Genomic DNA, 25,760 nt, shown 5'->3' on the forward strand with positions numbered 1-25,760 from the left:
ACCTATTTACCCTGCTGTTGAGGCTGAGGACCATGAGTGATGCATCTCTCTCTTTTCCTGCATTCAGATGGCCCATAGCACCTAGGCAGAGGTTTCAGCAGCTGGCGGGTGAGAGCTCAGTTGCCAGCAAATGGAATGACACATTGTGGGACCTACTCACTGGACGGCTGACTCAGGCCATGACACATTACCTTGCAGTCTAGTTTTGAAAGGAAGGTGGTGAAGAGGAGAAGGGACTTTTCTGGCTCTCCACCTCTTATCTGTGGCACCTGTAGAGCTGGGTTCAGTCTTGCATGACAGGCTCACCTTGGCTTTTATTCAGCTTCACGATTACCATGAACACCATGATCTCCAAGCTAAAATAGCATGAACCATAAAAATTTTTAATATGAATATAATTTTGTTTAGCAACTACATTGGATTTAGTTTTCATCTTAATCAAATTATGTATTTCGCGGTTTGCAAGCAAAAGCAATAACTTTAGGAGTTTAAGCTTGGGGCTTTTTTAATTTTCCTTTACTTACATGCAGAAGAGAACAAAACTTCGTACCTTCCTCGTAGACCTGTTCAGCCCTTATATGAAAACCTGCCTTTGTTAATAGAATGTTAACTCTGAAATATAAAAAGTCTGTTACAAAGTAAAAATCAGATCCGTATTTTACCCCAAAAAATAGGAACCAAAGTTTTTCTTATTGTAGCACTAAGCTTTATTTTGAAGTTCAATGAATTTTAATTTTGCTTTTTCTCTTTAATTTCAGTTGCTTCATGTGCATGAGATCTTCCTTGATTGTCACTACAATTGGGAACTAGTGATTTGGTGCATTTCATTAACTCTCTTTCTTCTAAGATTTGTTACACTTGGATCTGAAACAAGTAAAAAATACAGCAATACCTCAATATTACTTACTGAGCAGGTGAGACTGTACAGAGACCTGCATATTTCTCTCTTCACATGTCTTCAGTCTGGGAATCTATGGGCCATAGACTTTTAAACATCCCTAATTTCAGTAAAATTATAGGATTAAGGACAGGTACAACATGGTACTCAGTTTCCATATTTTTACAAACTGCCAAATATAGAGTAATGCTCAGTAAAAAGTGCTTTTAGCTTTACCTAGCCACCGCACAAATCTTATAGTAGTCTTTTGCAAGCAATCTGCAGAAGCTGCCATAAAAGCTGCTGTTGTCCTACTACAGGAGTCAGCAACCTTTGGCATGCAGCCTGTCAGGGTCGCTGGCAGGCTGAGAGGCCATTTATATTGCACATCTGTAAGTATGGTCCACTGCAACTCCCAATGGCCATGGTACCCTGTTTCCTGCCAGTGGGTGCTATGGAAGCAGCACAAACTGCAGGGACTTGCTGGCTCCTGCTTCCCCCAGCTCTCGTTGGCCAGGAATGGCAAACTATAACCACTGGGAGATTGTGGAGAGGGCCTGCAGATGCTCTATATATGAACAAACTGTCTTGCAGTCTGCCACTGGACTACTGTTATGGGTTGTGTGCCAACGGTTGTTGACCCCTGCCCTAGTAAAATGGGCTTCCCGTAAAAACAGATTTTTTGCATAGATGCAAGATAGGCAAAGTATTATCATTTATTGGATCAATTTCTGTTGGTGAGAAAAGCAAGTTCTCAATCTTAGATGCCACTATTCAGGTCTGGGAAATGTACTCAGTGTTATAGTTTAAGTGGGTATAGTTTAGATGTATAGCTAATTACAAAATATGCCTCTGCAATTTGTGATTTTTAGTTTCTAGCAACGTTATGAATTTAAGCTTGCAGGCTTGTGTTGCGGAGGTTTCCTTTGAGGATGAGGATTAAGCAATCAGCTATGTATTGATCACTTTGTGGAAAGTGTTCACTCATGGATGATGGTGTTTTTTTTTCCTTCTGTAATTTTTTTGTGTAAGTTCATTTGCAATCACAGTGATTGGCTTCAGATGCAGTGATTATTGTGGCCTTTTGTGTATTCAATTAAGTACACTTTATTTTGTGATAGGTATGTATAGGACCCAGGGGTCTTAAAAGGTGTTGTTGTTGTGGGGGTTGATCATCGTAGCAATAGAAATATGTCTATAGTTTTGCATCTGTTGTTCTGGTAGGATCTAGTGTTGTTTTGAGTTGTCATGTCCTACGTGGGGAGCTTGCCCAGTAAATGAAGTTATTTGAGATGGTTGTCCCTCTGGGTGCACCACTATTCACCCTCTTCCCCTCTACTTTGGAGTTTGACGTGTTCCTCTGGGGCAGAGAAGGAACTGAGTATGAATGGCAGGTTGCACCCTGACCAATCAGGGCACTGCTACCAAAAGTCTACAATTAGGAGTGCAGGGCACCAAAACACCTAACATGGAGCACACATAGGAACATCCCATTTCAAAGAACCTCAGCTATTGCACGAGTGAACTACCTGCTCATCTGAATTCCTTCGGGTGATCCATCAGTTCACAGAATAATAGAATTCTCGGTTTGGAAGGGACCTCAGGGGGTCGTGTAGGCCAGCCCCCTGCCTAAAGCAGATCAATCCCATCTAAATCATCCCAGCCATGACTATGTTGAGCTGGGACTTAAAAAACCTCTAGGGATGGAGATTCCACCATCTCTCTCTGTAACGCATTCCAGTGCTTCACCACCTCCTGGTGAAATAGCTTGTCCTAATATCCCACCTACACCTTTCCCTCCAACTTCAGACCATTGCTCCTTGTTCTGCCATCTGTCACGACTGAAAACAGTCTCTCTCCATCCTCTTAAGAGCCCCATTTCAGGAAGTTGAAGGCTGCTATCAGATCGCCCCTCAGCCTTCTCTTCTGCAAACTAAATAAGCCCATATCTCCTAGCCTCTCCTCATAGGTCATGTTCTCCAGCCCTTAATCGTTTTTGTTGCCTTCTGCTGAACCTGCTCCGATGTGTCCACATCCTTTCTGTACTGTGGGCCCAGAACTGGACACAGTACTCCAGATGTGGCCTCACCATTGGCAAGTAGAGGGGAATAATAATTTCTCTAGATCTGCTGGAAATGCTTCTCCTAATGCACCCCAACATGCCGCTAGCCTTTATGGCTACAAGGGCATACTCTTGACTCATATCCAGCCTCTCATCTGCTATAGTCGCCAGGTCCTTTTTTGCTGCACTGGTACTTAGCCAGTCAGTCCCCAGCTTGTAACAGTGCTTGGGATTCTTCCATCCCAAGTGCAGGACTCTGCACTTTTCCTTGTTTTGAACCTCATCAAATTTCTTTTGGCTCAATCCTCCAATTTTTAAGGTCACTCTGGACTCTGTCCCTATCCTCCAATGTATCTAGCTGACCCCCCAGCTTAGTGACATTTGGAAATTTGCTGAGAGTGCAATCCATGCCCTCGTCCAGGTCACTTAATAAAGATGTTGAACAGTACCATCCCTAGAACTGATCCTTGGGGCACTCCACTTGAATCTGATCATCAACCAGACATTGAGCACTGATCACTACCTGTTTGGCCTGACACTGTAGCCAGCTTTCTGTCCACCTAACAGTCCATGTATCCAATCCATACTTCCTTAACTTATGGGCAAGAATGTTGTGGGAGACTGTATCAAAGCTTTGCTAAAGTCAAAGTATATCACATCCATTGACTTCCCCATGTCCACAGAGCCTGTTACCTTATCATAAAAGCTAATTAAATTCATCAGGCATGACTTGCCCTTGGAGAATCCATGTTGACTACTCTTGATCACTTTCCCCTCTTCCAAGTGCTCCAAAATTAATACCACAAGGATTCCCCTCCATGATTTTTCCAGGGACTGAGGTAAGGATGACGGGTCTATAGTTCCCTGGATTGTCCTTCCTTTTTTTAAAGATGGGCACTATGTTTGACTTTTTCCAGTCATACGGGACTTCTCCCGATCTCCATGAGTTTTCAAAGATAATGCCCAGAGGTTCTGCAATGACATCTGCCAATTCCCTCTGTACCCTTGGATGCATTAAATCCAAAACCATGGATCTGTGTACCACTAGATTTTCTAAGTAGCTCTTAACCTGTTCTTTCCTCACCAAGGGCTGCCCACCTCCTTCCCATACTGCATTGCCTAGTGTCATAGGTTGGGAACTGATCTTGTGTGTGAAGACTGAAGCAAAAAAAGCATTGAGTATCTCAGCTTTTCCTGCATCAGCTGTCAGTAGGTTACCTCTCTCATCCAGTAACAGCTCCACAGCATCTCTGATCACTCTCCCGTTGTTAACATGCCTGTAGAACCCCTTCTTGTTAACCCTTCACATTCCTTGCTAGCTACTGGTCCAATTATGTTTTTGCTTTCCTGATTACTCCACGACATTCTCCAGCCATATATTCATACTCCTCCTTAGTCATCTGTCCAAATTTCCATTTCTAATATGCATGCTTTTTGAGTTTGAGCTCACCGAGGATTTCCCTGTTAAGCCAAGCTCGTTGCCTTGTTAGCCCAAGACAGTTAGAACTATAGTTTTACTCAACAGAAGATGGGCTAGTCTGTAGAGCTCTACCCCTCTCTGCCTTTGTCATTGGTTATTGTGTAGTTACAACAAAAGTAAGCTGAATATAAATAACAGGCATTTTAGTAATAGCACAAACAGTATAATACAACGCTACGAAGAAACTAGGACTCTCTGCAACATAAGGAGACAAAAATAAATAATGACTTGGATGTTAGCCTGATAGACCCTCACGATAAGATCATGAAGAAAAAATAAAGAAACAATACCACATCCTAGACGAGAAGGAGGACACAGGGATTAACCATCACGGATGTCAGGAACTGGATACAGGAACTGTTGGATCAGGAATGTTGATTTTCTTCTGCTACCAGCACTGACAGGGGACACTGAAGAGAGTGAGCGCGTGCTAAGATGCGGGCTCCACCCCTTTTTATAGGCTCCTGTCCCTGGACAGACTGGAGTCATTTTCCCATCTTAGTCTTTCCATCTTAATCTTCCTTCCTTATTTGAGGGGAGAAGATGAGCCCATGTCATCAGCCATCTTTCAAAATGGAAGCCAACTGAAAGCAGTGACAAAATGGAGTCTGTCTAAAAACAAAATAGAATCCATAAAACTCCAATTTAACACTAGCAGCCTACCATGTTTGCTTTTCATCAGGATGGTTTGTTCCTGTACCCCAGCAAGACTTCTTTAAAATAGTGCCAGTTCTCCTGACCTCCTATCCCCTTCATATTGATTTCCCATGGGATCCTGTCCATCAATTCTTTCAGGGAGTCAGTCTGCTCTTCTGAAATCAACAGTCTGTATTTTACTGCTCACCTTTCTTCCTTTTGTTAGGATCCAGAAATCTACCGTCTCATGGTCACTGCAGCTTAGGTGGCCGCCCACTTCTATTACTAGTTCTTCCCAGTTAGTGAGCAGGAGGTCAAGTTGCCCATGGCTCCAGGTTGGTTCCTGCAGCTCTTGTACATGGAAGTTATTCCCAGCGTTCTCCAAAAACCTCCTGGATTGTCTGTGCATTGCTGTATTGGTCTCCCAACAAATGTCCAGGTGATTAAGGTCTCCCATGAGAACCAGGTCCTGCGATTTGGAAGCTTCTCTTAATTGTCTGAAGAAATCTTCATCTACCTGATTGGCAGTCTACAGCAGACACCAACCACATCACCATCTCTGTTGCTTCCGCCTCTGAGCTTAACCCAAAGACTCTCAATTGGCTTTTCTCCCTCCATATACTGGAGCTCTGAGCAATCACACTGTTCTCTCACATACAGCACAACTCCTCCTCCTTTTTACCCCGCCTGTCCTTCCTGAACAGTTTATTCCCTCATGACAGTTCTCCAGTTATGAGAGTCAGCCCACCAAGTCTCCGTTATTCTGGTCACCTCATATGCCTTTGACTGTGCCTATTTGTTTCCCAGGCTTCTTTGCATTTATGTACAAACAGCTTAGATTGGCCTACCTTCCCCTTTAAAATCGGGGTCCTCCTTTGTTGTTTCTTCCTCCTTCTCCACTTAGCTCAGGGTTTGTCACCATCCCCCTGATGAACCTAGTTTAAAGCCCTCAAGACTAGGTTTGCAAGCCTGCCCGCGAAGATGCTGTTTACTCTTTGTTAGGTGGATCCCTTCTCTTCTTAGCAATCCTTGTTCCTGAAACAAAGTCCTATGGTGAAAGAAACCAAAGCCCTCTCTCCAATGCTACCTGTGCAATCACACATTTACCTCCACAATTTGATGATCTCTCCCTGGTCCCCTTCCTTCAACAGGGGATGGATGAGAACACCACTTGTGCTCCATATCCCTTGATCTTTCTTTCCAGGGCTATATAATCTGCAGTCATCCGCTCAAGGTCATTCTTGTCTGTGTCATTAATTCTTCGATGGAGGAGTAGGAAAGGGTAACAATCAGGTTTGATGATTTTTGGAAGATACTCTGTCACATCCTGGATTCTAGCTCCTGGGAAGCAGCAAACTTTCCAGGATTCCAGGTCTGGATGGGAGATGGATGACTACGTCCCTCTGAGGAGGAAGTCCCTGACTACCACCACCCATCTTCCTTTCCTAGGAGTGGTGGTTGTAGAACCCCTATCCTGAGGACTATTCATCTCATACCTTCCAGTCAGTGGGGTCTTCTGAGCCAGTCCCTGTGAGGTCTTTGCCACAGCATTCTCCACTGGATCACCTGGGTAGAGAGCCTATAAGTGGTTGCTTACCTCCACTGGAATAGGAGATACCTGAACTGGCTTTCTTCTCAAGGTTACATGCTTCCAGTTTTCTTCCTTGTTTAGCACTGCCTTCATTGGCTGCTCAGCCTGCTGTGTTTGTAGTATTAAATTCTGTCTTCTGTCAATGAAGTCTTTACCTTCTCTGATGGACTGTAGGGTTGATATTTGCATCTCAAGTCCTCTAACCTTCTCTTCCAAGATGGCAACCAGCTTGCACTTGGTACATATGAAATTCTTCCTACCTTCTGGGAAGAAGACAAACATGGCACATTATGTGCAAGTCACAACAGCTGACTAATCACTATCCACTTTTACCTTTTTTCAGAGTTTCCTCAGATGTTTTTAGTGCCACCTTGAATGGCAGAAGAGAAACAAAACTAAAAGAAAAAGACAACCAATATAGGAATCCCCTCAAGGTGTACTCCCAGCAAAACTCCCAGTTAGCTGCTGCCTTGTTCGCTGTGGCTGCCTTCTTAAAGACTGCTGATTAGGCCTTACTCAGAGCCTTGCCTCCAAGCCAATCAACCCTGGAAGGCCCCCTGGAACAAAGCACACTCAGTTCACGCCTTTGCAAACTTATCAAACTGCCAAACACATTTTCAGACTGCCCCTTTTTGCAAAACTGCAAAACAAATGATCAGACACATACACTTGGATATTCAACCCACCAGTCTTTTACTACCAGTGCATTCTTCTTTTACCAGTTCAGTCAATGCGTCTGGTGGCCACATAAGGCTTTTTTCCCCAGTCAAGAAATTTTATGTTTTTGCCCATTCTGAGTAGTCTTCCCCCCCTCCCCCCCCGCACATATTAGACCACCCCATCCCCATCCTGAGACATCAGCCTGGTTCTTAGCCATCTTCCAAGATCTCTGTTTAAATCAGTGGCATCCTATTTCATGTATCTATGAAGACAGCCTTCCGTTGTCATCAGGTGTAGTGTGTAGGTCAGCGAGATTGGTGCCATGATGGCATATCCCCGTCTGTATCATGTTCTTTCATGATAAAGATAGGTTCCTTTCCCAAGTTATGCTAAATTTCTATTTCAGTCTATCCATGTATCAGTGGTAGGACTGAGCAGCTGTTCAGCACCCGAGCTGGGACTGCAACTGCATTTAATCAGACAGCAGACATCTGCTGCCTTATTTTTTAATGTTTTGGTATTTGAAATACATATATCTGCTACCTGGTCTTTAAGTCAGACATTTTTGAAGTTCCCTGCTGTCACATCTGATGTCTTGCTTTGCTGTGCAGGACTGTCTTCAGTTTTGCACCCTGTTCTGAAGCTCTCCCCTCCCAGGCATACTGCTCCTGGGGATACTCACCTTCAGTGGATCGTCAATTGGGGCACTGTTTAAAGAAGGAAGTGTTAAAGTCAGCTGATAGGAATAAGGGGATTTCAATGTTTGAGCGGTGCTTTCGAAAAGGACCCCCGTGTAGGCGAGGCTCGAGCAGGTGAAACGCAACACTTTCGAAGTGCCGCAGTTGGCAGTATGCTAATGAGGTGCTGAATGTTCATTTCAGAGCCTCATTAGTATTCTCTGATTTGGCCATTAGCATGGCCATTTCGAAGTTTTCCCCTAGTGTAGACATAGCCCCTGCGTTGAAACTGCTGATCCACTACCACCCGCCTTCCCCTCTACTTTGGTTGTTTCCTAAAGGGTAAATGAAATAACTGGAGATACACATCTCCTAGAGCTGGAAGGGACCACAGGAGATCATCTAATCCAGTCCCTTGCCCTCTTGGCAGGGCCAAGCACCATCACTGATACCTATTTGCCCCAATCCCTAAATTAGCTGCCTCAAGGAGTGAACTCTCAATCCTGGATTTAGCAGGCCAATGCTCAAACCACTGAGGTATCCCTCCCAGCAGAAAGCCTGTCCTGAAACAAATGCCACCCTGGAGCTGGGGGCTTTGTCAAATGTCCCTCTCTGGTTTTGAAAACACCTTCCTCCCCTTTACCTTGTGACTTACAGTAAATTGGCCTTCACCTCACATGGGATTTCAACCCACAATCCTAGGCTTGGGAGGCCAATGCCTTATCCATTAGGCCACTAAGATACACAGTCTATTTGCCCCAGGACCACCCCCCCCAGTGGCCTCCTCAAGGATTGAGCTCACACCCCTGGGTTTAGCAGGCCAATGTTTAAACCACTGAGCTATCCCGTACCAGAGGGGAGCAGAGCAGGAACCACCTCTATAGAGTCTTGGTGTCTACCCAAAGAGGCAGCATGTGTGGGCCAAACAGATGATACCAGCTAGAAATCTTTGATTACAGGGTTCAGGCGGCAAGTGCAAACTCAGTGAAGCATAGACAGACACATCTAAAAAAAACTACTTACTGCACAGCTTGAATAACACTTGTCACTGGGTATATACATTCTTCAGCTAAAAACAATACAGTCAAAGTCAATAAAAGCAGCTGTTTTAATCTTTTATTCACCTCTTAGACCTCCTGAACTTCCAAAAGAGAAGCAGTGCTTCTGTAAGTGGGAGCCATCTGCTTCATCTGTTGACATCTATTACCAACAAATATACTGCAGGTTTAACAGTTCTGTCAAGAGCTGTTCCAAACCAATCATTTTGAATCTTTCTTTGTTTTTGTCCCTTTGTGGAGAGAGTCTCATTAATAAGACTGAAAGAATATTACAACAGCCTAATGGAGCCTCCAGATTAACTAGACTGTTTAGGTCTAGTCTATCCCTATAGACCATTCACTCTCCCCATCCTTCTGGAGGATTCTACAACAATTTATGTAATAATAGAAGTCTTTCAATTCAGAGTTCTCATTTTTTCCTGGTAATCAACATAGGACATTGGAAAGCCATTCTGGATCTAGGAGGATATAATTTCTCAGTCGTGTCTGTAGACCTACAATATTGATGTACAGCTCTATACCTCCATGATGCATATTTTCAACCTTTCTGCACATAGGAAATATTGCAGTTCATAGCTGGATGTGCAGCATTTCCAGTACAGAGATTTTCTCTTTGTCCTGTCAGCAGCCTCTGTGGTGTTTACAAATTTCTGGCAACAGTGGAAGCATTTTTCAGGGTATGTCTACACTACAAACCTAAGTCAATTTACACTAGGTGGATTCATAGCCAGTGCAGTAAATACTGCTGTGGTGCATGTCCACATTATCTTCTTTGCATCAGTGGTGTACGTCCTCACCAGGAACACTTCTGCTCACCTCAGAGTGACATCTCAGCTCAAAATTTAGTTTTCTGCCAGAAGCCTAGCTGCTCCACAGGCTCCTGGATCTGAGTCCTGTCCCCCTGCGCCCCCATTTACCTCCAGAAATGGGTTAACTGCCTGGAGATTCTCCCCTATCTGTTCACTGCCAGGAGCTAGGGAGAGCTGCCCAGGTCTTCTCCCTTGTCTGTTCCTAGCTGGGAGCTGGTAGAAACTGCCTCGGGCTTCTTAGCACCCTCAATCCCTGCATAGAGCTGGGAGAAGCAGCTAGGAGCTTCTCCCCATCCATTCCCCTGTTGCCCACCAGGAGTTGTGGCAGGTGATTAGGGGCTTCTTGCCACCAGGGAAGAGGGTCTACTGCTCCAGTTTTGCCCCCTCTGTCCCCCTCCCCCCACCCTGCCTCGCTCCTACTAGAGAGTAGTGTCTCAAGCTTCCTTTGTTTGTCCAAGCTACCAGCCAGGAGGTGAGTCCAAGCCACCTAGCTCTCCAGGTGGCAGGAGCTTCCTTGTCAATTTCACAACTCCTGTCATGAAGCTGACAAGAGAGCCAATATAAGGGATGTAGGTCTACACAGACATTGTGTTGTGCTAAGTATACTGTCCTAAGTCTTTATGCCTGTTGTGGAGGTGGAGTTAAGTCAGTGCAGTAGGGCACTTACATCAGTGGGAGAAAGGCTGTAGTGTGTATACTAACATAACTGGGTTAATTTAAATTACCTTATGTCTCCCTCCCTGCCCAGCCCTCAGAAAGCAGAACATTCAGGTTTATCCTAACATTGGTGATTGACTGGCTGATTCAAGATAACTCCTCAGCAAGTTTCATTTAGCATTTGTTACATTCTATATCTGTGCTACAATTGGGGGCTTGCAGGAAACAAGGAAAATCTGACTTCACGGCAACAAAATAAAATTCATAGGTAGTCTTCTGGATTCCACTTCAATATCAATCCAAATTTGAGACAACAGTTTGAGTTGTTGCCCAAGTGCAAAGCAGCCTTTGTAAAACAATAAGGTCATGACTGACTTCTGAGGCACAATGTGTCATGCATATTCATCGCTTTTTATGCCAGATTTAACCTTCATTGTATTCAGGACTGGCTGAAATCAGTTTATGCTCCAATACAACTTCATAGAGATATGCTGGAAGGGTTACTTCTGCTCTAGGATGGGGACAACGTTTGAGTCGTCAGACTCAAGGCCTGTGACCAAAAGTTCAATCTCTTTGGAGCTCAGAGCAAGAGAAGTCAATTCAAGTGATGACAGAAAATAATGCTGAAATGTTTTATTTAAACAGGCAGGTAGTGAGGGGTCTTTTCTGTATTGGGAAGTAATCCAGCTACGTGAATGATGTATCAGACATATAGCATCTATCACTGCTAACCATCTAACAAAACCAATGAACGCTCATACTTAAACTGAGCAGGTATTTTTGATCCATCTACAAGTACTCAAAGAGAACTCAATCTGCACACTTTCCAAAACTATGGGTATCATAGACTTGTTAGCAACAACTGAACAAAAATGCAACTTTTTCTTGAAAAGGAGTCAGAGTTGGGTGTATATCAGGTGGCCTCCTAATACCATGACCTTGATGCGAGTATACATGTACCTTCCTATCCACTTCAGTTTGCATATTTTGAGAACATCCGAAGATGCCACAGCCAATTGGACCAGGCAATTTTTGTTTCCAGGCCTGCTGATGCTGTCAGTTTAGATTCTAGTTACATTGCTATTACAGTCAAATTTGATGTTTCAAGACAACAGGAAGATTCTGCACCTTCCAGCTTGGATGCTTAGTGCTTAACAGATGCTTAACAGATGAAGAGAAGTCTTGCTCCAGGGTTATACTCAGTATTTTCATAGCAGAAAGGATTCTAAAGCATCCACTTACGACATATGGAAAGGTTCACTATTTGCTTACAAGAACGTTTCACCTTTTCTAACAGTCTGTCCATTCATTTAGGCTATCTGCTTTAGTTAAATCATCTGGACTTTCACTGTTGTAGAGATAAGTGAATCTAGCAGCTTTAACGTCTTATAATTCAAAATCAAAAAGTACTTTCACACCGTTATGGGTTTTAGCTTTTTAAAGGGCTCAGTGTACATAGTCTCATGCAGTCTAGGGGAATCCCTTCCCCACATGGGACTTTGATACATTAGGAGGGCTGCTGAGTTTATTACATCATTTTTCAGTGAAAACATTGGGGTTTGTGCCCATTATATCTACCTATCTATTTACCAAAACTAGTTACATTATTTTTCATAGAGATTAGGTTTGATTTAGACCTAATCAGAAATTCCTTCTTAAAGTGGTTTCTGACTTTCATATTAATCAAAACATTCATTTGCAGTTTTTTTGTTTTCCAAACCTCATGCTGGTTTTGTCACTTTGAGAATATTTTATTTTTATTAACATATAACCAAACAATTTAGTGTCTTTGATATTGTTTAACGTCTATATTTAAAGAGTAAAAGGGAAAGCATCTTCTTGCAAGAGGTTATCCAGATGCATTTCAGAATGTATTGGACTATGTCACCAAATAACTAAGCTTGATCTCCTTCTTCACATAAAAGCTCACTTTGCTTGAGCTTGGGTAGCACCTGTGCCTTCATTTTAAAAAGGTCCCTATCTCCAAAAGTTGTAGAAAAAGTATGAAATATTTTGCTAAGAGGAAGACTTCCTGAGCTGGTGCTTGCTCTGGTAAGGCAGTTTTTCAGTCCCCACTTGGTTAAGACTCTCTTGACTCACCCTCTAGCAGGGAGGCAATTGTTCCAGAGTAATACGTGTAGACAGTCATGCAAAGAAAGGCAACTACTTACCTTATAGTAACTGATGTTCTTTGATATGTATTATCTCTAACTTATGTCCTCTATAAGATTCTGTAGTCATGTACATTCTGGTTAGCAAAGGAACTAAAGGTATTAAGATGCAGCAAAATTGATCTCTCTGGGCTCAGCTGTCGACCTTTGTATTCCACACTATTGCACGGAGTAAGGGATGTTGGTGTGAGCCTGAAGAGCCCCAGTCTCAACCAGATAAGAAAGTCAATTCTGATATGTCAATTCTAGCTACACTAATGGCGTAGCTACAATTGCTTATCAGACTTTGTACCCTAGTGTAGAGCTAGCCTGAGATGCAGTTGGCCCTCCCATTTCCTTTATGCCTTGGTGTGGGGTAGCTAGAGCACAGGCCTGGACCAACAGGCATTGCTGGCCAAAAATGCTCTGATCTCACTGCTAAGGACCAAGATTGAAATATATTTAAATGTACATCTCAGACACCTGTTACTGTAAGTTAAGTAGCCATCTTGCACAATTAGCTAACTTCTGAGCATGTTGTATATTATGTAGCTTTGACTAAACCAATTCATATGTGCTAAAACAAAGTTGGCTGATTAGTGAATGGGACAAATCATGCATATTTCAAAAATTAACAAAATTGTGATACAACAAACAGTGACACTGACTCCTTCACCAAACATATATTTTGAGAAATCTGGACCTTCAGGTTTCAGTGCTATGTGAATAAGATGGAGCTTACATTTGCCTTCCACAAACTAAGTTTCCACTGATTCTTCTTATTCTGGGTTTAGCATTGATCATGTTGGAGAAATAAAGGTTCCCTAGTTTGAGTTTTTAGTTTGACCTTGGGTAGTTTCCAGTATTTTTTTATTTTTAGTTCAGTCAAGACACTGACATGTTGACATTAGTGTTATGAGTTTGTAACCTGTCAAGTTCTTCACAAACCTCCTTGAATTGTTTTTGAAAGTAAAGTGCCTCTATCTACTGCCTTGTTATATAAAGTGTGTGCTATGCTTTGATCAAAGTCCACTTTGTGCTCAGGGCATATTTTAACATTCGTATGTAAATACTCTTGGTCCCCCTGAGAGCTCCATATACTGTTATGGGAAAAGCTTGGGAATCAGCCCTTCTTATTTTTAGTGAACTGTCCACAATGTTGTTCATTGCCAAAGGATCTTTGTGCCTTCTCAATGACCTTTAGTTATTACTTTCTGAATACAATTTTGTATACTAAATATAGCAAGCTCCCTTCATTTCTGTTTTAGAGATGGTTTTGGTTTCAGAATTATTCGCACTTTAAGAACAGAGAATATTCCTTGAATCAGTCCTAGATGTAACATCAGAATGCACTTTAAGTGGGCTGATTGTCAATTACAAGTTTAACATCATTTTATAGTAAGTTCTCTCCACTTTTTTTTTTTTTAATATCCGAGCAAACGGAATTTCCTTCTTTTTAGAAGTGAAATCAATAGCATTGAATAGGAAGTTATTTTTCACTGTGTGGATGCTAGTAGCGAGTACTAGGTCATTCCTCATGTTTGACTCTCATCTTACATTAACAGCAGTTTAGATTGTTTTAATTATTTTTTTTCCTTTGCTACTTGGCTTCAGTGAACTTCCCTGTCTGAAGTCTGTCTTTAAATTGCTCATTTTATTCTACATCCAAGGTGTAAAAAGTTAGGGTGTGATTTTTTTTTTTTTAATACATTTTTTATTGCTTAAACCAAGTGATCTTTTTCAAATTTTGGGTGTTGAAGACCAACAGAAGTTGGTTTTGTTTCATATTTTCTGGAAGACCTGGAACAAGGAGGTAAATTATAAGCTTTAGCTATACTTTTCAGGACAATGATGTGTTCAGAAATATCTCACAAGATCATGGAACTTGTCAGTGTGTTGTTTTTGTGCATCAATAAGGAGTTTGTCATTGGCGTATTTGATAATCACCTAGAGAATTTTGCCAGAATATTAAGACTCCAGAGAGTCTCCTGTACTTTAAGAAGCTTTTATTGCTGTTTCTTTCCAACCAAATTTGTGGATGTATGAAATGAGAGTCAATTAGTGTCTTAATGAGAGAGTCACAATTATTTTGTTACATCATAAAATAAGTCTTTTTATAGTAATAATTACACAATCATTTGTCCTTAAACCCACTCTGAAAAAAGTTGTTTCCTTTAGTATTACCGATTTATCTTGGTAATAGTTGTTTTAAATGCATTCTTGCTAACTCAGCTGAGATGTTAAATCAGTATTTTATTTGAACAGATAAATCTATATTTGAAAATGGAGAAGAAGCCTAATAAGAAGGAGGAACTGACACTAGTAAATAATGTTTTAAAACTTGCTACTAAACTCCTTAAGGTAAGAATGAATATGGTATACTACAGTATTACACATGGTAAACAATGACTTTCTTGAGGCAGCAGCCCCCACTGCCAGCAGGCAGCTCCCACTGCTGGTGAGCTCTGCCATGGAATGGTGCCTGGCACTCCTCTGTTGTGAGGTCACAAAGCCCCAGTCCTCCACACCCCCTCATCAGGAGGCTGTGGAGCTGCCATCCAGTGTGCCTCACTGTGGGGCACCCCACCCATGTCCCCAGAGGCTGGTGGTCTGTGTTTGCCATAGAGCAATGTGGTGACCCTGTAACATTTCTGTAGGATGCTTTATCTACCCTTCCGCTTTAAACTCACCTCCATAATAGTCTGTGTTGTCACCATGACACTTGCTCTCATATGCTTTACACTGTTTTGTTCTGTCATCACTGTGGATTGCAAATAGACTAAAATTGTTTAGTTTTGCTTTGTAAACAACACATTGAGAGTATAGTGGGGGAGCATTTGGGATAGGCAATGTACTGGACAAAGGAGGCAGGATCTGGAAGCTTGCATTGTTTATCTCAGCTCCATATAACGTGCTAAGTAGTCAGTTACTGTAACATTCATATTCCTCCGTAAAAGATAATCCCTGCTTGTTGATTAATTGCTGTTTAAAATTAAACTTATATGACAAGATTCTTGAGTATGTAAGTATAAGTGAGAGAAGTGTAAAAAAAAAAAATTGTAGCCCTGTTCATTTCTGTGCCAGTTGCAGAGATTTCATCCAGTCTAAATTCTAAACAATCGAATCATAAATGAAATATGAATAAATAAGACTATGCCTGTGCGTAAAGTTAAATTTTTTTACATATGAACTCACAATATAGGTATAAAATAGTTATCATGAAACCATCCTGGGGAGTGTTTTGGAAATATTATACTTTTGTCAACTGGTGAATGGATTATGATTGAATGTGTGGAAGTGTTCACGTCTGAGTGTGGTTAGGAAATCATTCACCAGAATCTTCTGTAGAAGCCTGGTATTCTATTGCACCTCATTCATTATTATTCTCATGGACTTCTTCTCTGTGAAGAGTGAGACTGCTACTGGAGTAAGTCTTCCCACTTGCTTTTGGGGGCAGAATTTTGTTTTTCTTTTTTTTTTTTTCGAGATCTTAGAAATTCTGGTTTATCAGACTAGTTTTGACGACTCACCAGAGTAATTTGAGTCTCTATAGCTGTAACTGTAGAACACAACCTGGTAGTATTGGAATGCAAGTACCAAATCTAAATCCATACACTATTCAATGGCAAGAAACTGTTTGAGGTGCTGGTCACTACAACAAAGAACATCACTGAATTAAACATATTGCAGTATGTGTGATTAAAAGTTTCTACCTGTTTGAGAGAGAGAGAGAGAGAACTGATTCTACCTATTTCCTGTTCTAAGTTAGGTAATCACTATTATACCAATAAAACCTTTCAAGTTTAAAGAAAATGTTTAGACTACTCAGTCTGGAGAAGGAAAAAATTAGAATCCTCTTGCTTTCACTCTTGAAAAGAGGCTTTCACATCTCTAGAAATAAGGGCTATGGTATACTTTTGTTTATCTGATTAAAAATGGATGATATTTTCACAATTTAGATCTCTTCTTTGTCCAGAAATCCATAATCAGGATGGAAGACTTAGTGTTTCTGATCCAAAAGATCACCTCTCAGGATTTTCAGCATTCAGTGGATCTCAAAGGCACACCTGTATGTGTGCATTCACCTGATTAATTACTAGTTAGAATACTTCAGTTGTGATCAGGATCTTCTAGGATCTGTACATTCCTCTTCATGGAATCATAGAATCATAGAACACTAGGACTGGAAGGGACCTCAAGAGGCCATGGAGTCCAGCCCCCTACCCCAATGGCAGGACCAGGTACTGTCTAAACCATCCCTGATGGACATCTATCTAACCTGTTCTTACATATCTCTAGCGATGGAGATTCCACAACCTCCCTTGGCAATTTATTCCACTGTTTGACCACCCTGATAGTTAAGAACTTTTTCCTAATGTCCAACCTAAATCTCCCTTGCTGCAGTTTAAGTCCATTGCCTCTTGCTTTATCCTCAGAGGCCAAGGAGAACAAGTTTTCTCCCTCCTCCTTATGACACCCTTTTAGATACCTGAAAACCGCTATCATGTCTCCCCTCAATCTTCTCTTTTCCAAACTGAACAAGCCCAATTCTTTCAGCCTTTCTTCATAGGTCACATTCTCTAGCCCTTTAATCATTCTTGTCACTCTTTTCTGGACCCTCTCTAATTTCTGCACATCTTTCTTGAACTGTGGTGCCCAGAACTGGACACAATACTCCAGCTGAGGCCTAACCAGCGCAGAGTAGAGCAGAAGAATGACTTCACGTGTCTTGTTCACAACACACCCATTAATGCATCCCAAAATCATGTTTGCTTTTTTTGCAACAGCATCACACTGTTGACTCATATTTAGCTTGTGGTCCACTATAACCCCTAGATCCCTTTCTGCCATACTCCTTCCTAGACAGTCTCTCCCCATTCTGTATGTGTGAAACTGTTTGTTCCTTCCCAAGTGGAGCACTTTGCATTTGTCCTTATTAAACTTCATCCTGTTTACTTCAGACCATTTCTCCAATTTATCCAGATCATTTTGAATTATGACCCTATCCTCCAAAGCAGTTGCAACCACTCCCAGCTTGGTATCATCTGCAAACTTAATAAGCATACTTTCTATGCCAATATCTAAATCATTGATGAAGATATTGAACAGAACCGGTCCTAACACAGACCCCTAAGGAACCCCACTTGTTATACTTTTCCAGCAGGATTGAGAGCCATTAAGAACTGCTCTCTGGGTATGGTTATCCAGCCAGTTATGCACCCACCTTATAGTAGCCTCATCTCAATTATATTTGCCTAGTTTTTTGATAAGAATATCATGCGAGACAGTATCAAATGCTCTACTAAAGTCTAGGTATACCACATCTACCGCTTCTCCCCTATCCACAAGGCTCGTTATCCTATCAAAGAAAGCTATCAGATTAGTTTGACATGATTTGTTCTTTACAAATCCATGCTGGCTGATCCCTATCACCTTACCACCTTCCTAGTGCCTGCAGATGATTTCTTTAATTACCTGCTCCATTATCTTCCTTGGCACTGAAGTTAAGCTGACTGGCCTGTAGTTTCCTGGGTTATTCTTATTTCTCTTTTTATAGATGGGCACTATATTGGCCCTTTTCCGGTCTTCTGGTATCTCTCCTGTCTCCCATGATTTTCCAAGGATGATAGATAAAGGCTCAGATACCTCTCTTTCAGCTCCTCCACTTGTTTTATTGTCAGCTCCTGATGTGTTTTTCCAGCTTGTAACTATCTGCTGCCCTAAGGAAGGGAAGTATCCTTTACTTTTTGGGTGATCTCCTAACCAAATATTTTTTCTAATCTGCCCTGATTTACCTCCAGGGATTATCCTCATTTGCCAACTTACAGATCCATAATCAGCTGGAAGATAAGCTCTTTTTTTTGTTCAGGATCAGATGCATCTGGAAGATTTGACTGAGCAGTCTGAGAGTCTCTTAAATCCAACACCATGTGCCAGGTCTACTTTTCAAGTACCCAGCTCACATAGTGTTTGTAATATTCTAAATAGCTACACTGTCGAGATAATCATTTTTCATTAGACCTAATCCTGTTGGTGAGAGAGACAAGCTTTTGAACTTACACAAAGCTCTCTTCAGGTCTAAACATATAGTAGGTAAGTTGTTCTGTGCAGACTAGAGCCATGTGGGGCAACCTATGGCCTACATCCAGTCCATCAGGGTAATCCACTGGCAGGCCAAGAGACATTTTGCTGATGTTGACCATCCACAGGAATGGCCTCTCACAGGCAAAGGGAACTGTGGAAAATCTAGCACTTCCCTTAGTAGTTTGTTTCAGTGGTTTATAACCCTCACAGTTAAAAATCTCCATCAAATGAACCTGCTTGCCTACCTGCTCACCAAGCAGTTATTCCAACCAGGCATGTCTGATAACTTTATAGAAGAAAAAAAATTGGTTCCCAGGTGTGGAGAATGGACATGTTTACATTTTAGCTGCTCAGATCTCTGAATGACACCTTTCTTGCCTGAACTCCCCAGCTTCTGCTCTTGAGTAATCAGGAAAATCCAGCATGAAGATAATGTTATTGTCCTTCTCTTGGGCTCCAGAGATCCTTGTTCCTCATTCTTTCACGTGAGTCTCTGAGCTATGGCCTCCCCACCTCTTTGATCCTTCTGCATTAGGACCCATGCTTCTTCAGAACCAAGGTCATTCATTTAACAGTTTTGAGGTTGTCTTTCATCCTCATCAGGCCTCCATCAGGTTTTTTCTAGAGGCTCTCCTATATGGAGGAGGAACTTCAGTTGGCTGTACATCATTAGCATTTGACAAGCAGTTCATTCTTATGCCTCACATTTCCTCAAAGGCAGTCAAATATCTCAGACCCAGAAGGTAAATGGAGTTCCAATTTGGTACTTTATGCATTCATTGAAGGCTTCATATGAATCACTTGGAAAAGCTTCGCTGCATCTAAACCAAGAAGTTGATTTTTTTTTTCCCCTTTTCACCATAAACCATTTCACTTGAACAGTATTGATCTAGCATGGTCAAGGCTCTTAAATTCTCCTTTAATTAAAAGATCCTGTTCCAGAAGTTGAGTAACTATGCTTTGCATAAAGGTCCAAAAGTATCTAAAGCTATAGTCTTTAGCTGTGTCAGCATGGCTGTGCCAACATGGCTTTAAGAGTTTTGTAGTACTAAGTTCAAAAAATGTATCCTTCTGAAATTTGTGGTGCTTCATCGGTGAGTGACGTGGAGGGAGCGCCATCTAGGTATTATGGTACCGCAAAACCAACGTAGTCCTGCATAATCTCAGCAAACAATTCACTCAGAATTATGAATGGGAAATCAAATCAAGTATACTGAAACCTGTACTCAAACACTAGAGATACCCCAGTATAGACCTATTCGTGACCAGTGACAACAGCAAATGCCTGAGTTTTGCTCCATGGCAGGTCTGGGACACATGCAGGCCTTGTCAAATGCATTCTTGTCGAAGGCCTTGTCGAGTGCATTTACTGTAAAGCGAGATGCACACCTGCTCTGTGCCTTTCGACCCCTACCTTTATTTGAGCGAGCAATCCTCAAGATAAAATACAACAGAGCCAAAGTAATTCTGATAGCACTGAACTGGCAAGGACATACGTGGTTTCCCTATTTGCTCCATATGTCACTGGTATTTCCTTGGCACTTCACTCCAGGTTTCCTATCTCCTAATCCATGACTGCCAGAAGCCTCATAATCCCAATGTGGACAACCTTCAGCTCAGGGCATAGCTCATCGCTGGCTGATGCCACTTGAAGCAACGTTTGGCTCTGGTTCAGGAAATACTTCTCAACTACCCCAGACAATCAACAAGAAAGACAGATTTACAAAAATGGCAATCCTTTGCCACGTGGTGTAATAACCAACGGATCTCTCCTGTTTGAGTAGACGTTCTACGTGTACTACATTATTTCTTACAACTAAAGAATACGCTATCCCTCAGTTCTCTAAAGGTGCAGTGGGTCAAAATTCTAGCCCTTCATTCCACTATAGAACAATACTCCCTTTTGACACATCCTGCTGTAGTGCACTTTATAAGAGATTTGCAAAATATGTACCCACTGAACAAACTCCCTATGCCAGCCTGGCAATTGAATCTTGAATTGACAACTCTAACAAGGAAACTGTTTGAGCCTGTGGCTATGTGTTCACTCCTTCATCTGTGAAAGTGGCATTCTTAATAGCTATCACTTCCTCACGTAGGGTTGGAAAACTGGGAGTCCTCATGATGGACCCCCTTTACCCCCCATACACTGTATTCCACAAAGACAGGATCATACTTCGCCCACATCCTAAATTCCTCCCAAAATACCTACCTCCTTCCACTGTAACTTATTTACTTATCTATGTTTTTCTCTAAATGTCATTCACATCACAGAGAGGCATTCATGCTCACTGTAGTTGTCCACAGGGAAATGGCACTTTACCTGCAAAGAACAAAGCCTTTTCAGAAAACAGACTTTGTGTCCTTTATGGAGAGGTCCAGGGGCACACACACATGCAAGCAAAGACTATCCAAGTGGGTATCAGGATGCATTTGCCAAGCATGCAATATTTGCAGAGATCCCCATCAACTGAATGGGCCCACTCCACCATAGCAATGGCTGCTTCCGCAACATTTCTTAAAAATGTCCCAATATAGGTACTTAACATTTACACCAATTGAATTTCCCGCTACCAGCCATGAATACTGCTGCTAGGTGGAGCTCCCACAGGCACACTCCTTGAAGTGAGAGTTACTCACCTTGTGCAGTAACTGTGGTTCTTCAAGTTGATTGTCCCGGTGGATGCTTCACCACCCACCCTTCCTCCCCTTTGCTTCAGAATTCTCTTTTCCCTGCAGAGGAGGACTGGACGGGTCAGGGGTCAGTGAGCTGTGCACACGCAGTAGCTGCTTCATTTAGTGCATTCCAGCTGCCCCACATGCACAGCCCACTGAGGACACTATCACTGTAATGCTCTGATTAAAAGTACAGCAGGGCTAGAGTACTTAGGTGGAGTACCCACAGGCACAGCCATCCCGAAGAACTTCAATTACTGCACTTATCCCACTTGGCAACTTTTTGTACAGAATCTCATGAAAAGATCTTAAAATCCAAAAACTGGGCCTCCATTCATTCACCAAGTATTACAAAGCTGATGTGAAAACCTCTTTAAGCACCTTGTTTGAGTGCAGAATATTTCTGTTTGTTTTTTTAAAGATACTGCCATTGAACAAAATTCAGAATATTGATTATTAAAAAGTTGCCATTTATTTGGAGGGTTTTTCCTCTCTCTTCATTCTTTCTCTGACTTCACTGTTTGGTCTTTCCTCAGAAGTTGTATCCCAGTTGTGAGGCAGCTGCTCTGAGAACAGACCAATTTAGTCTCATCTGCTAATTGGGTTTCTTATGGTGTGGCTTTCTGCCACTATGGAACATACTTCTGTCTTTATTTTTTTCTTAGGATCCTTGCCTATGTTTCCTAGCACTGGAAGCATTCTCCAGATGATTGGGTGCCAAAGTGACTCTCAAAGATCAAGATCTGGTACTTGGGGAAATAAATTTGCATATTTTTGCTTCCAGAAGCAAATGGGTATATCTTCCACAGTAACTGAAGAAGGGTATTCAGAGTATATCAGTTTAACAGATGAGAGCAGGTGATCTCATCTTAGATATTTCTCTGATACACAATAATATAGTAGAACCTTTAGGCTGTGTCTACATGGGCACAAATCTTCGAAATAGCCATATTTTGAAGATTACTAATGAGGCACTGACTCGAATATTCAGCGCCTCATTAGCATTAGGACGCTTCTAGCCGTGGTGCTTCAAAAGCGCTCGGCGCGGCGCGGCTACACAGGGGTCCTTTTCGTAAGGACCTGCACCTTTCGAAATCTCCTTATTCTGATCAGTGATAAATAAATAGAGGCGAAGAGTGGGAGAAAGGAAAAATTACTGTTCCCCATTGTGCAATTTACGCAAAGTCTAAAGTAGCAAAAAAATGTTGTGTATATACATTTGTTTCTGATCACATTTTTTGCACTAACTTGCTAAACTGCACAATTCAGTAACACACAATTGATTTTAAAGTCAGTGCACAATAACGGTGTGTCTACATGGCACAAATCTTCAAAATAGCCATACTAAGGGCCATTTCAAAGATTACTAATGAGGCGCTGAATTGAATATTCAGCACCTCATTAGCATTAGGACACTTCCGGCCGCGGTGCTTTGAAAGTGATCAGTGATCGGGATAAGGGAATTTCAAAAGGTGCAGGGTCCTTTCGAAAAGGACCCCCGTGTAGCCGCGCCGAGCTGCGCACTTTCAAAAGTGGCGCTTTCGAAGTGCCGCGGCCAGAAGCATCCTAATGCTAATGAGGCACTGAATATTCAGTTCAGCGCCTCATTAGTAATCTTCGAAGTGGCCATTAGCATGGCTATTTCGAAGATTCGTGCCCGTGTAGACACACCCTTACTGTGCACTGACTTTAAAATCAATTGTGTGTTACTGAATTGTGCAGTTTAGCAAGTTAGTGCAAAAAATGTGATCAGAAACAAATGTATATACACATTTTTTGCTATTTTAGACTTTGTGTAAATTGCACAATGGGGAACAGTAATTTTGCCTTTCTCCCACTCTTTGCCTCTCTATTTAGATTTTAAACCCATCTTGGCCTTTATTCTTTGCTTCTTTACAATGTGTGTGTATCGCACCTACCAGAATGTAGCTGAAGTCTTAGCTGGTCCTCTAGGAATGACTGTGACACAGTACTAACAAATAAGACATAAGTATCAACATGAGATGCGATCTGTAAGACCTTACTTTATAATTATCAACAGCTCTTTTGGACAAATGTAAGCAACTGAAACAGAAAATTGGGAGTCAAGGATAAAACAATAGCAATGTTTTTTTTAAAATACCTGGCACAAAATAATTTGGCACTATACAAAGTGTCAGATAACACCATTCACATAAAACCTTTGTTCAGTAGTGAGCAAGGTAATCACTTCAGTATTATGAATGTTTACTCTGCATTTGTTTGTGTTTTTCGTCGTATTTTTAAGTGAGTTCTTGAATCTGGTTTCTTTCTATACTGGAGAGTTTTCCCCTGGAGAGATGTTCTTTGCGTAACAAATTGAATTAATGTCTTTGTGATACTAATGCTAAGTATTAACCCTTTGGCATAGTAGATAACTTTTTTCTTTTGCTGAGAGCTTAATGTGTTATATATTATTGCTTAGAATTGGTATATTTCAGCTTATGTGATTAGTAGCTTTCTTTTTGTCTTTACAGCAGAAGTGAGGAGACATCAGAACATTTTTAAAACCCTCTCTAAGATTACTTTAAAATACATCAGCCAGTCTCAAATGACTGAGGCCTTTAACTTGCCCTACTATTCAGCTCAGCCCTTAAATTCTAACCCGTCTCACTGCACAGCACCTTCTTTCTTATGGAAGTGTAATCTTCAGTTTTCCCAGTATTTGTTGGATATAGAGCAGGAACTTCAAGATCCTTCTCAAGCACATCCACTGTGCCAGCAACAGAATGGTCAATTAAATCAGTTGATTGCCCATCCTAGTGCAGTAATAGGATCTGTAAGCCATTTTTCTTAACATATTTTGTCTTTTTTGTCAAACCTGTGGCCGTTTTACAGCCTCAAAGGCATTCAGAATTACATATCACAAATCTCGATAATGTGATCATAGAGGTATTAGTTCCATATTTTCTGACATGAAAAATTGCTTTTGTGTAATGTCTGCATTTTAATTATGTAAATATATTTTCATTGGTAGGAATTGGACAGCCCCTTCAGGTTATATGGCCTTACAATGAATCCACTCCTTTATAACATCACCCAAGTTGTCATCCTGTCTGCTGTGTCAGGTGTTATCAGCGACTTGCTTGGATTTAATCTAAAGGTGATCAATTCCCATACCATGTATTGATCCAGAACACACAAGTGTCACAATTGTGTGCGCACCATGAATATTGTTTGAAAATAATTTAATCACATTTAACATGCCATAAATAGGTGATCTTCATTTTGTTCTTAGAACACACAGTCCACCAGAAAGTTTTTTTCACATTTCTCTTCCACATTTGGGCCCTTATTTATCGAATATGCGTCTGTATGGGGCTGAGTTCATTTATTTAATCTTACAAGGTGTCCCCCTCATGTACGAAATTAGTTCTGCCTCCTGGCCACTGATTTCGTCCTACTGGCTTGTTTGCAGTTATTTGAGTGCTACAGAAACTGTGCATATTACTCCTTGCCCCCATGATATGTGTGATGTCACAGTATGATGTATGATCACTTTGTCATACTGCATACCACGTTACTCCATGATGATTTAAGAAAGGAACTTATCATTTATCACTCTCTGAAATTTGAACTGCATGGATGTTTTAATTTCCAGATTCAGGAGATAAGAGAATATCAGTTACAAATGCTTGAAATAGTATCAGATTACTCAGTTTGTTGAATAGTAACAGACAGGGAGCCGTGCTAATCTATATACTATCAAAACAAAAAAGCAGTCAAGTAGCACTTTGAAGACTAATGAAATAATTTATTAGGTGAGCTTTTGTGGGACAGACCCACTTCTTCAGACCATAGCCATACCAGAACACACTCAATATTTAAGGCATAGAGTACCAAAAACAGTAATCAAGGCTGACAAATCAGAAAAAAATTATCAAGGTGAGCAAATCAGAGAGCAGAGGAGTTGGGGGAGTCAAGTATTAGATTAAGTCAAGTATGCCAAAGAGCCCCTATAATGTCCCAGAAAATTTGCATCCCGGTTCAAACCACGTGATAATGTGTCGAATTTGAATATGAGAGAGTTCAGCAGTTTCTCTTTCCAAAGCAGACTGAAAATTCTTCTTCAATAAAATGCAGACTCTTAAGTCATTAACAGAATGGCCCACTCCAGAGGCCAGAAACTACAAGATCTCTGCCAAATATTTATAAACTTCAGTTACCCACCAGGAGAAATAAAAAAACAAATCGACAGAGCCAGATGAATACCCAGAGACCAGTACTCCTTTTTGGGCTACTTAGGCCCAAAAAGCCAAGAACACAACACGACTGGTCATCACCTACAGCTCCCAACTCAAACCACTGCAACGAATTATTAAAGA

The 25,760-nt window shown here is 41.5% G+C and overlaps 1 protein-coding gene across 4 annotated transcripts in view; it reads left to right on the forward strand.

Moving 5' to 3' along the window:
• The window catches only part of PHTF2 (putative homeodomain transcription factor 2), a 143,517-nt gene that overhangs the window by 114,400 nt on the left and 3,357 nt on the right, over nucleotides 1-25,760 (forward strand). For all 4 annotated transcript variants that reach the window (XM_075017208.1, XM_075017234.1, XM_075017224.1 and 1 more), the window contains 3 exons: nucleotides 759-914; nucleotides 14,923-15,018; nucleotides 24,413-24,538. In XM_075017208.1, coding sequence (XP_074873309.1) covers nucleotides 759-914; nucleotides 14,923-15,018; nucleotides 24,413-24,538 — 378 coding nt within the window. The remainder of the gene's footprint in view (nucleotides 1-758; nucleotides 915-14,922; nucleotides 15,019-24,412; nucleotides 24,539-25,760) is intronic.

Source organism: Carettochelys insculpta, chromosome 1, assembly GCF_033958435.1.
Source record: "Carettochelys insculpta isolate YL-2023 chromosome 1, ASM3395843v1, whole genome shotgun sequence".
In the NCBI taxonomy this organism is placed as follows: Eukaryota; Metazoa; Chordata; order Testudines; family Carettochelyidae; genus Carettochelys; species Carettochelys insculpta.